Below are 12,500 nucleotides of genomic sequence, written 5' to 3' on the forward strand. Positions count from 1 at the left end.
AGTACACTCTCCTTTTTGAGTCTCTGTGCTTTACTGGAGTATTATTTCTTCTGTAATCTTCTGACTTTAACTTCACTCCATCTGAAAGACAAATATCGTCCTCTTTACTCCACTACATTTCTATCAAGGTCCTCGAAGTGGAAAGTCGTTTCTGTCGCAGCTTTGAAAGTCAGTGATGATTTTTTTCTTCTTTTAAAGGTGTTTGGGTTTTTGCAGAAAGCCTTTCAGGAATCACTCTTGTAGAGTCTCGTGAAGTTCAATGATTTCACAGCATTTATTAAACACTGATTTATAGTTTAGAGCAAAATGGAAGAAGACGGATGTCCAAATGCTCATTTAGTGGAGGATTCACATAAACAAAGTTGATTCTGTCTTCAGTGAAGGTGAACAGTGTGAGAATATCAGATGTGTATCAGTGTATTGGATCCGTGCATTCGGCCTTAAAGTGACAGCAGCTTTGTAACTTTTCTACAAGTATTTAAATGAGTTTAAGTTAGTCGTCTGCTAGTGTGTCAGATGGAGCGTCACTGACTGGCTTAAACCATGATGGCATAATGTGCATTTATACAACTATAATACAATAATGCGGCGACATAAAGAAGGACATTTACTTTTGATACTGAAGTACTTTTGAAAACAAATACTTCTGTACTTTTACTCCAGTAATGGAAGTTCTGTACTTTGTCCAGCTGAGAACTCTAGCGTTGTACATTGTACTCTGCCCGGTAATAGAACTTAATACCTAGCAAAAATATATATTTAAGAACAGTAATATTCACATGTTGACTTTTTTAACTGAGAATGACGCGTCTCAGAATCTCCCCAGCTATGAGCAAACGCACACACACACACACACACATACAACCAATCAGACACACTCATCCTAAACATGGTATCGTCACATTTTAACCTCATTTGAATTTACTAAACATATGAATTAATGCAAAATATAACATTTTAAACCTACCTACCAACAGAAATATTTAATAATTATTTAAACTGATTACTGGAATCTCAGTTGAACACATACAGTACATTTTATTCACATTTTACTCCGCATATAACATCAACAACTACTGTTTGACTCTATCCTCTGGTGTGATTTATTTTTGTGGAAAATAAGGTACATTAAAATTGTGGTGTATTTATAAAAAGTGCATATTTACAGATGGGGACCATTTGCACAAAATAAAATAATACATTGTGTTTATTACTCCCACCCACATGAACATTTGTTTACTCACTGACTGTTATAATAATCTAAGGGCTAGAAAAAAAGTTTTCCTTCGAGATTTTGAGCTCTTCGGCGTTCCATACAGGTGATGGCAGGTGTGTGTGGGAGGCGCGTTCCCGAGAGTTTCGCGCCGAGAAACACCTGTGAATACGCGCTTGGATTCCTTCTTAGAAGTAGTTTAATCTAAAACAGTCCAAAAGACTCTTTTATTCCGATTCAGACCCGCTCGATCTCACCCAAGACGAATAAAGATCCGCGACGGTAAGAAGAGAGTGACAGGAAAACCGGCTTCACCTTCCATTCGGCTTTCTTTCCCTTTTACAGATGAAGAAATCACATAAACATTGATCCCCGGTCTGTCGATAAGCACATAACCCGGCCTGCCCCTGACCGATGGATCCGCCCGCTGCTGGCAGACCCGAGGATCTCGCGTTCAGCGGATGGGACGCTCCTGTGTTTTCGGAGCAGGATTATTTGGATTTATTCACCCCCGTCTGTGGGTTAACTGCCGCCGGTGAGAGGAAAGAGCAGGAGAATGTGGACATGAAGAACGAGGAAGTAGATGTGACACCTGCACAGGTAACCGCTCAGAGTCAACACACACACACACACACACACACACACACACACACACACACACACACACACACACACACACACACACACACACACACACACACACACACACACACACACACACGTGTATATATGTGTCTGTCTATCATGCAAAACTTTAGGCAATATATTCACATATATGGGATTTAATATTTATATTCTCAATATATTGAAAGTGGCAAATATTAATCATTTGTATAATTTGCAATATATATTACATGAATATATACTATATTTTATAATACCATCAATATATTATTCAATATATTAAAATATGTTTCAAGTAATATATTGGTAAATATATTTTCCTTTCGTAGGGTAAATATGTATGTACGCTGTAAAAAAAATGCAAATTTTGAACTTTTGCAGTACAATTGACTTGGATGTTTAAGTTATTTCAACTTAAATTATGTTAAACTGACTTTAAAAAATGAGTTACAACTTGTATAACTAATAAAAACAAGTTTAACATTTCTTAACTTATTTTGATGAGTTAAAACAATGTAAAAACATATGTTGTCATAACTTATTGAACATATCATTTTTTACAGTGTATGTGTGTATATGTGTGTATATATATACGCATACATACATACATGTACACACACACACACACACACACACACACACACACACCTAAAGGATTATTAGGAACAGCTGTTCAATTTCTCATTAATGCAGTTATCTAATCAGCCAATCCCATGGCAGTTCTTCAGTGCATTTAGGGGTGTGGTCCTGGTCAAGACAATCTCCTGAACTCCAAACTGAACGTCAGAATGGGAAAGAAAGGTGATTTAAGCCGTTTTGAGCGTGGCATGGTTGTTGGTGCCAGACGGGCCGGTCTGAGTATTTCACAATCTGCTCAGTTACTGGGATTTACACACACAACCATTTCTAGGGTTTACAAAGAATGGTGTGAAAAGTCGGATGGTAGAGTCAGAATTTGGCGTAAACAGAATGAGAACATGGACCCATCATGCCTTGTTCCCACTGTGCAGGCTGGTGGTGGTGGTGTAATGGTGTGGGGGATGTTTTCTTGGCACACTTTAGGCCCCTTAGTGACAATTGGGCATCGTTTAAATGCCATGGCCTACCTGAGCATTGTTTCTGACCATGTCCATCCCTTTATGACCACCATGTGCCCATCCTCTGATGGCTACTTCCAGCAGGATAATGCACCATGTCACAAAGCTCCAATCATTTCAGATTGGTTTCATGAACATGACAATGAGTTGACTGTACTAAAATGGCCGCCACAGTCCCCAGATCTCAACCCAATAGAGCATCTTTGGGATGTGGTGGAACGGGAGCTTCGTGCCCTGGATGTGCATCCCACAAATCTCCATCAACTGCAAGATGCTCTCCTATCAATATGGGCCAACATTTCTAAAGAATGCTTTCAGCAGCTTGTTGATCAATGCCGCGGAGAATTAAGGCAGTTCTGAAGGAGAAAGGGTCAAACACAGTATTAGTATGTGTTCCTAATAATCCTTTAGGGGAGTGTATACACACACACACACACACACACACACACACACACACACACACACACACACACACACACACACACACACACACACACAGTAGGCCTAAATGGATCAAATAAAGCACACTATCTGCTCCTGACTATAAATGTAGGTGGGGCAGACTCCGGGTCATAGTTCTAGTTTAAGATATTGAATTTATTTAATACATTTTTATCTATGTTGCAATTTTTAAGCTTTATTTCATAACATATCACACAAGATGTACAAAATAAGTGTAATAATAACAGCCACAAAATAACAAGGATGAATAACTGTACACACAGGGGTTTTGAAATCAAATCCATATCTCTAAATAAATTCAAAGATCCTTAAGAAGGATAACGCTTTAGTCTAAAGTCTCAATGATTTAGACACTGACAAAATTCAAACATTTTACATTTTTTGCCCATCGATAATTATGAATGTGACATTTCCCTAAAATAATAAAATAAGAACAAAACAAATGTTCTTTTCTAAAGGCTTGTCGTAAAAAAAATTAAATATGTGTCCTCCAGATTGAAGTCAGTTCCAGAAATCTCCTTAAAGACCAAATCACCCCAGAATAATTTAGCACAAATACAACAACAAAAGACAAATCGCCTCACCATTAAATTACAGAACACACATTTCAAATATAAGCTTTAGAATTACTAACTAATATATAATTATGATTAACCCCCATTGACATTATAAACAAATCATTAAAAAAATGATTATAGTTTACTGGAATATTTCTAATTCAGGGGAACACGTTTTTGTCAGTTAAAATAAGGGAAAGCACTTTAAAATGTTCATCAGTGTTGGATATGATGACAGGACATTCATAATTCACACACACATACTGTGTTAAACGTTCCCTGTGATGTTCGATGAGTAAGAAGAGTGTTTTTTTTGTGCTGTGCATCTGTTTGTTTTACTGCGCTCTGTATTCATCATGACTCATAAAGTGTAAGATTGCGTTTTTTCCAGAGGCAATGTTTTCTTTGTGCAATAGAGGTTAATAGACTTTATTTCTGTATGTTGATATTCTGACCGCTGTCGTGTTCGCAGGACTCTTGGATCATCCGGTTAGTGGACTCAGCTCAAGGCAGCAGCAGCAGAACGGCTTCACTCTGCACCTTAACATCACAGTAAGAAGCACCCGTCCTGTTCTTCATGCTAATGTAGTGCGCACGGCCAGTATACACACACTCTCCAGTATGAGTATGTGTCTGTAATGCTGTGTTCTGGCAGGCTGGTGTCAGACCCGGAGCTCCGGTGTGGGCTGATTTGGGGCCGTGTGTCCCCGGTGCATGCGGCTCTCCTGGAGCCCGCTGAGCTTCTCTTCAGTGTGTGTGTGCCGTGGCTGACTGAGCAGCTGCCCTACAGATGGAGACGTAAGCGCTTCACACACACTCAGTCTAAGGGGATTCACACTTGGGTCCTCTTTAACACTCTGGTGCTCTTCGGTCATTTCTGACACTATATTCCAGCTCTAAAAGGGGCCGCACCATATTCCAGCTCTTAAAGGGGCCGCACTATATTCCAGCTCTTAAAGGGGCCGCACTATATTCCAGCTCTTAAAGGGGCCGCACTATATTCCAGCTCTTAAAGGGGCCGCACTATATTCCAGCTCTTAAAGGGGCCGCACTATATTCCAGCTCTTAAAGGGGCCGCGCTATATTCCAGCTCTTAAAGGGGCCGCACTATATTCCAGCTCTTAAAGGGGCCGCACTATATTCCAGCTCTTAAAGGGGCCGCACTATATTCCAGCTCTTAAAGGGGCCGCACTATATTCCAGCTCTTAAAGGGGCCGCACTATATTCCAGCTCTTAAAGGGGCCACACTATATTCCAACTCTTAAAGGGGCTGCACTATATTCCAGCTCTTAAAGGGGCCACACTATATTCCAGCTCTTAAAGGGGCCGCACTATATTCCAGCTCTTAAAGGGGCCGCACTATATTCCAGCTCTTAAAGGGGCCGCACTATATTCCAACTCTTAAAGGGGCCGCACTATATTCCAGCTCTTAAAGGGGCTGCACTATATTCCAGCTCTTAAAGGGGCCGCACTATATTCCAGCTCTTAAAGGGGCTGCACTATATTCCAGCTCTTAAAGGGGCCACACTATATTCCAACTCTTAAAGGGGCTGCACTATATTCCAGCTCTTAAAGGGGCCACACTATATTCCAGCTCTTAAAGGGGCCGCACTATATTCCAGCTCTTAAAGGGGCCGCCCTATATTCCAGCTCTTAAAGGAGCCTCTGACCAACATTAGCCAGGGAGCGTTTAGGACCCTGTAACCAACATTAGCCAGGGAGCTTTTAGGACCCTCTGACCAACATTAGCCAGGGAGCGTTTAGGACCCTCTGACCAACATTAGCCAGGGAGCGTTTAGGACCCTCTGACCAACATTAGCCAGGGAGCTTTTAGGACCCTCTGACCAACATTAGCCAGGGAGCGTTTAGGACCCTCTGACCAACATTAGCCAGGGAGCGTTTAGGACCCTCTGACCAACATTAGCCAGGGAGCGTTTAGGACCCTCTGACCAACATTAGCCATGGAGCGTTTAGGACCCTCTGACCAACATTAGCCAGGGAGCGTTTAGGACCCTCTGACCAACATTAGCCAGGGAGCGTTTAGGACCCTCTGACCAACATTAGCCAGGGAGCGTTTAGGACCCTCTGACCAACATTAGCCATGGAGCGTTTAGGACCCTCTGACCAACATTAGCCAGGGAGCGTTTAGGACCCTCTGACCAACATTAGCCAGGGAGCTTTTCGGACCCTATGACCAACATTAGCCATGGAGCGTTTAGGAGCCTCTGACCAACATTAGCCATGGAGCGTTTAGGACCCTATGACCAACATTAGCCAGGGAGCTTTTAGGACCCTCTGACCAACATTAGCCAGGGAGCGTTTAGGACCCTCTGACCAACATTAGCCAGGGAGCGTTGAGGACCCTATGACCAACATTAGCCAGGGAGCTTTTCGGACCCTATGACCAACATTAGCCATGGAGCGTTTAGGAGCCTCTGACCAACATTAGCCATGGAGCGTTTAGGACCCTATGACCAACATTAGCCAGGGAGCTTTTAGGACCCTCTGACCAACATTAGCCAGGGAGCTTTTAGGACCCTCTGACCAACATTAGCCAGGGAGCGTTTAGGACCCTCTGACCAACATTAGCCAGGGAGCGTTGAGGACCCTATGACCAACATTAGCCAGGGAGCTTTTAGGACCCTATGACCAACATTAGCCAGGGAGCGTTTAGGACCCTCTGACCAACATTAGCCAGGGAGCGTTTAGGACCCTATGACCAACATTAGCCAGGGAGCTTTTAGGACCCTATGACCAACATTAGCCATGGAGCGTTTAGGAACCTCTGACCAACATTAGCCAGGGAGCTTTTAGGACCCTCTGACCAACATTAGCCAGGGAGCTTTTAGGACCCTCTGACCAACATTAGCCATGGAGCGTTTAGGACCCTCTGACCAACATTAGCCATGGAGCGTTTAGGACCCTATGACCAACATTAGCCAGGGAGCGTTTAGGACCCTCTGACCAAAATTAGCCTAGCCAGGGAGCTTTTAGGACCCTCTGACCAACATTAGCCAGGGAGCGTTTAGGACCCTATGACCAACATTAGCCAGGGAGCGTTTAGGACCCTCTGACCAACATTAGCCAGGGAGCGTTTAGGACCCTCTGACCAACATTAGTGTTGTGTTGTCAGTTAGCAGCACAGCCCAGGAGCTGATGGAGGCGGTTCTGCTGAGCCTGGACCATCCTACAGAGCCTGCACAGTACCTGATGAAACTCTGCGACTCCGAGGAGTTCCTCAGAAGGTGAGTCCTCCTGAACCTGCAGCTCTGCTGTTCTCTCTGCTGTTTGTTCACTGTTTGTTTCGCCTCGTCCAGTGATGAAATCTTGGGGTTATATGAACGGATCCAGGTGTACTATAAGTGTGCTTCAGCTGTTCCGGTGAGGATGGTGCTCAGGGACGCCGTCCACCAAACCCTGACGCGAGATGTAGGACATTTAATTACAGTTTCTCAGATGTCCAAACATATGCAGAAGATCATATTGTCATGAGATTGCATGTTTCTGTAGGAGGAAGACGACCGGCAGATGTTTCACTTTAATCAAGTCCTCGCTTCTGCTTGTGCATTCGACACAATGAGGTTTGCTTGCATCTGTCTGTATTATGAAAGCATACACTGCAAAAAATGCTCTTTTTAATTTGTATTTTTTTTCCCTTTTCCAGTCCAAATATGTAAATATTCTTAAAGGGTTACTTTAGCGATTAGCATATGGCTTTCTATCAGTAGAAACCCTGGGGTATATTCAAATGATCGTGCTCCCCTCCTCATATCCCCCTGAGACGAGAGATTTGTGCATTTTATTTCTGGAAAAATTACTGCGGCGATGCAAATATTGTAAAATAAAAAATTAGTGTCATCTGTAAATGTTTGGCCAGACGCTAAAGACTACAGCCAGCAGAGGGAGCTATTTCCGCATGTTTTCAACCCACAAATGAGGGATGGGGTCGCACTCACAGCTCAGCTCAGGCATTCATGGAAACGGCGGCCGGCGGAGCAAAGTGAGTATTTTATCTTCTCAAGTTAATTCTTATGAAAGTTAAGCTTCCAAAGGCATGAACTGAAAACGCTCCAGACTGAACACGCCCTGAGAACGACTCCCGTGAGCGTGGACGCATTTACCTCAGCTCTCATCACAGAGCTCATTCAGCTCATCACGATGCGTGTAAAACTCCTGTTGTGTTTGTGCTGACACTTCCTCAGCGGCTAAATCACAATATATTGAACACACACGTTCAGTTTTTAATTGTAGTCTGTCCTCTAACTGAACTGATTTTATGAAGATGAACGCGGTGGGAAAGTGTTCCAGTAGCCGTGGCTGTGGGCGTGGCCTCACAGGGTAGCAAAGCATTCTGGGAATTGTAGTCTTTCATCCCCATGAGACAAAAACACATTTTCTGTCTTTTCTCAGTCTAGAAGGCACCAAATTCAAAAATAATTTCGCATTTCTACTACATTAATGACCCAGTTTAAATACAGATTCATCTTCCCAGCGCTGAAGTAACCCTTTAAAACTAAATGCAATTACTGGATAAGTAAAATTACATAATTGTTCTTGTCTTCTGGGGAAAAAATCCAAATGAATTTTTGCTTAAAACAGGCAAAATGATCTGAATGGGGTGAGAAAAATAATCTTATTTCTGTTTGGGACGGAAACAAGAAACAAGATTATTTTTCTCACCCCATTGGCAGATCATTTTGCCTGTTTTAAGCAAAAACTCACTTCATTTAGATTTTATTTTCAACAAAACCACAAAAAATATCTTATGTTGTTTTACTGATCTAGTAAATGCATCTTGATTTAAGAATTGTTAGATATTTAGACTGGAAACGAGACTGAATTACTGAGTAAGAAGAGCATTTTTTTTGCAGTGCAAAGCTGACAATAACATTTGAAGTGAATTTGATCAATGTTTGGTATTCCTGCGTTTTAATGGGTTAGGGTACACTTCTCAGACCTCTGCCACCAACATTTGGTGCATTTCATTTTTAAATTGAAACTTTATATATAATGTCATGATTTGCTAAATGAAAATAGATGATGTGAACGGCATTTCCTAACCCACAGTGAATTAATTGTAAAGTATTAATGAACAGGCAATTTCAAAATAACTTTGCGAAGGAAAAACAAATCTTATTTTGCACATTAATGCATTTAAATGAATTACAAATATATGTTAAAAAACAAATAAATACATTTTTGAGTTGGACCTTTTTGCTCCAAATGATGCATAAACTCTGCAAAATATGCTTTATTTAGTATTTTAATCTTGATTCCAGTCTAAATATCTAAGAAATCTGAAATCAGGATGCCTTTACTAGGCGAGGAAAATGATGCAAGATATTTTTCCTTGTTTTCTTAAAAAATAAAATAAAAAATAAGTGAGTTTTTGCTTAACCAGCAAAATGATCTGCCAATGGGGTCAGAGAAATTATCGTGTTTGTGTTTGAATTCTTGTTTCTGTTCCAGACTAAATATAATTTCTTACCTCATTGGCAGATCCTGTTTTAAGCAAAAACACTTCTTTTTGATTTATTTTCCAGAAAACAAGAATCTTATGACATTTTACTCAGCTGATAAAATAATTCTTAGATATTTGGACTGGAAACGAGATAAACACACTAAGTAAGAAGAGCATAGTTTGCAGTGTGTGTGTTTGGGAGATGTCCAGAAATACAGTATATTGAGTGTATTTGTTCTGGCAGGTCGTGTCTGCAGGAGAAGCTGAGCCGCTACAGTCAGGAGGTGGAGAAGCTCATGAGCCGCCGGGTTTGTGTTTGACTGAACACACACACACGATTGAACAATACTTACATACACACACACACACAAATCAATCAATCGATCAATCAATCAATCAATTTTATTTCTATGGCGCTTTTCCAACGCCGATTGTGTCAAAGCAGCTTCACTGTTAAACAGGACAATTCTGCAGCAGCATAACTGCACACAATAGAGTCCACTCAGAATGATTTGTTTAAGATGTTTTAACTCTCCTTTTTACTGATGAGTGGCTTCATCAGTTGATGGATGAACTTTAGTCAAGTTGTCAAGATACTGGTGTGTAATTTTGAACCAGATTATATTAAGATGTAAAGCAGGACACAATATAATCATTATTCATCAGTTCTCATGTGCTAGCGGTCAGATCAGTAATATTACTGGATATTCATTTACCTGGCAACCGCTGAAGCGCTCCGAATGAACGTACACTGCAAAAAATGCTCTATGTAGGATTATTTTCTTGTTTCCAGTCCAAATATCAAAAAAAATCTTAAAGGGTTAGTTCAGCCATAAATGAAATGTCTGTCATTAACTCCTCTCCCTAATGCCGCTCCACAACCGTAAGACCTCCGTTCATCTTCACACACAGTTTAAGATATTTTATATTTAGTCCGAGAGCGTATGCAAGTGTATGCACACTATACTGTCCATGTCCAGAAAGGGAATAAAAACATCATCACAGTAGTCCATATGAGACATCAGTGGGTTAATTAGAGTCTCTTGAAGCATCCAAAATACATTTGGGTCCAAAAATAACAAAAACTACGACTTTATTCAGCATTGGCTTCTCTTCCGCGTTTGTGTTCAATCCCAGAGATATCCATAATAAAGGCTAGATGTGTCGTGCGCTGCTGGCCAATGGAGGTCGCCGTCCGCAACTTGCGGCCATCTTGTCACAGGCAGCTCGCTCACTCGTAACAGTGTGTTTTAATGGTGCATGTACTTTTAAATAACCATAACTTGCTCGATTTTCAAACTGTTTCGTTTGTTATAAATGTCAGAGATGTAGTTATGACACTACATACTTATGAATAATTATAACCATGGACTTTAATATGAAAGTAACATTGAACAGTACAGATGGGTGCAATGAACACACACACACACACACACACACGCACACACACACACACACACACAAGGTATTTATGTTAAATCAATATATAGGCTACTAAAACTGTGTACCGAATGGCAACATGAGAAATTATATATATTTATACACATATACAGCTCTGAATTTTTTTCCCAGAGCTAGCTCTAAATATATATATATGCTTTTTTAATAAGAATATAATAAAATAATTTGTATTTTAAAAAAAATTAAACAAACAAAAAAACATGCAAACTAAGTTTAGTTTAACTAGAGAAAAGATTGGTTGTCATAAAATCGTTATTGGTGTCAATAAAACTGAACAGCTGGATTGTGGTCTCAGCCTTGATAACGTGCACATAAGTTAGCCGTGATACACAAGCTGCACGATTAAGTCGTTTATCGAAACGAAAAGCTGCAATTTTAACGTGTTAAAGCATCCGGATTTGTAGCCATGTTAATAACGTTTGTAAGAAACCAAACCATTTGTAAATCCGTCAAGATTTCAGCGAGATAAGAGTATTTATGTTCGGACAGACCACTCATCTTACATCAGGTTCCACAGAGCCCGACAGAAAGCCTGCCTGTGACAAGATGGCCGCCGGTAATGCCGATGGTGACTCCGCCTTAAGATATCTAGTCCTTATTATGGATATCTATGTTCAATCCTTAAATAAAGATTCAAACGGTTATGAATCAGAGAATCGATTCATGATTCGGATCGCCTGTTTGGGACAGAAATCAGATTATTTTTCTCACCCCATTGGCAGATCATTTGGCCTTTTTTAAGCAAAAACTCTCTTCATTTAGATTTTTCTCTCCAGAAAACATTTTTCCAAAGGAAAAATGATCTTCCTTTGTTTTACTGGTGTAGTAAATGCATCTTGATTCAAGAACTGTTAGATATGTAGACTAGAAACAAGACAAAATGACTACGTAAGAATGACATTTTCATTGTGTCGGTGTGGAGTGTGTGTGAGCACGGTGTGTAATGAATGTCTCTCTCCGTGTCAGTGTGGAGTGTGTGTGAGCGCGGTTCTGGAGAGCGTCGGCGGTGTGTGTGAGCAGCTGTGTGGCATCACTACAGCCGATCTGGAGGAGGCCGTGGGGCGGCTCAAACGCATCGGGGTACGCATGAGTTCACTAAAGCTGTCTCGCTTACAGAGATCGTTATTAAATATAAAGTTCTCCTTCCTAGACTGCAGCCGAGATGAGGGACTGTGAAGCTGGTGAGTCTTCTGAATGCAGTCTTGTGACAGACACACACACACACACACACACACACGTTTGCTCTACTGTGCGTCCGCTGCAAAAAAGGCTCTTCTTATTTAGTGTTTGTTTCTTGTTTCCAGTCCAAATATCTAAATATTCTTAAATCAAGAAGCATTTACTAGATCAGTAAAATGACATAATCTTATTTCTGATTGGGACGAAACAAGATTTCAAACAGAAATCAGATTATTTTTCTCACCCCATTGGCAGATCATTTTGCCTGTTTTAAGCAAAAACTCACTTCATTTAGATTTGATTTCAAGAGAAAAATATCTTATGTCGTTTTTCTGATCTAGTAAATGCATCTTGAGAATGTTTAAGAACTGTTAGATATTTAGACTGGAAACAACACAGAATGACTGAGTAAGAAGAGCATGTTTTGCATTGTGTGTGTGTGTGTG

At 40.8% G+C, this 12,500-nt stretch overlaps 1 protein-coding gene across 1 annotated transcript in view; it reads left to right on the forward strand.

Moving 5' to 3' along the window:
• The first annotated feature begins 1,288 nt into the window (after positions 1 to 1,288).
• The window catches only part of pik3c2g (phosphatidylinositol-4-phosphate 3-kinase catalytic subunit type 2 gamma), a 39,609-nt gene continuing 28,397 nt past the window's right edge, over positions 1,289 to 12,500 (forward strand). Inside the window, exons 1-9 of the mRNA XM_067419831.1 lie at positions 1,289 to 1,813; positions 4,426 to 4,505; positions 4,609 to 4,751; positions 7,087 to 7,198; positions 7,271 to 7,382; positions 7,464 to 7,534; positions 9,659 to 9,722; positions 11,842 to 11,955; positions 12,026 to 12,056. Of these exons, the coding sequence (XP_067275932.1) occupies positions 1,628 to 1,813; positions 4,426 to 4,505; positions 4,609 to 4,751; positions 7,087 to 7,198; positions 7,271 to 7,382; positions 7,464 to 7,534; positions 9,659 to 9,722; positions 11,842 to 11,955; positions 12,026 to 12,056 (913 nt within the window). The 5' untranslated portion in view covers positions 1,289 to 1,627. The remainder of the gene's footprint in view (positions 1,814 to 4,425; positions 4,506 to 4,608; positions 4,752 to 7,086; positions 7,199 to 7,270; positions 7,383 to 7,463; positions 7,535 to 9,658; positions 9,723 to 11,841; positions 11,956 to 12,025; positions 12,057 to 12,500) is intronic.

The sequence above is a fragment of the Pseudorasbora parva genome, chromosome 16, assembly GCF_024679245.1.
Source record: "Pseudorasbora parva isolate DD20220531a chromosome 16, ASM2467924v1, whole genome shotgun sequence".
In the NCBI taxonomy this organism is placed as follows: Eukaryota; Metazoa; Chordata; class Actinopteri; order Cypriniformes; family Gobionidae; genus Pseudorasbora; species Pseudorasbora parva.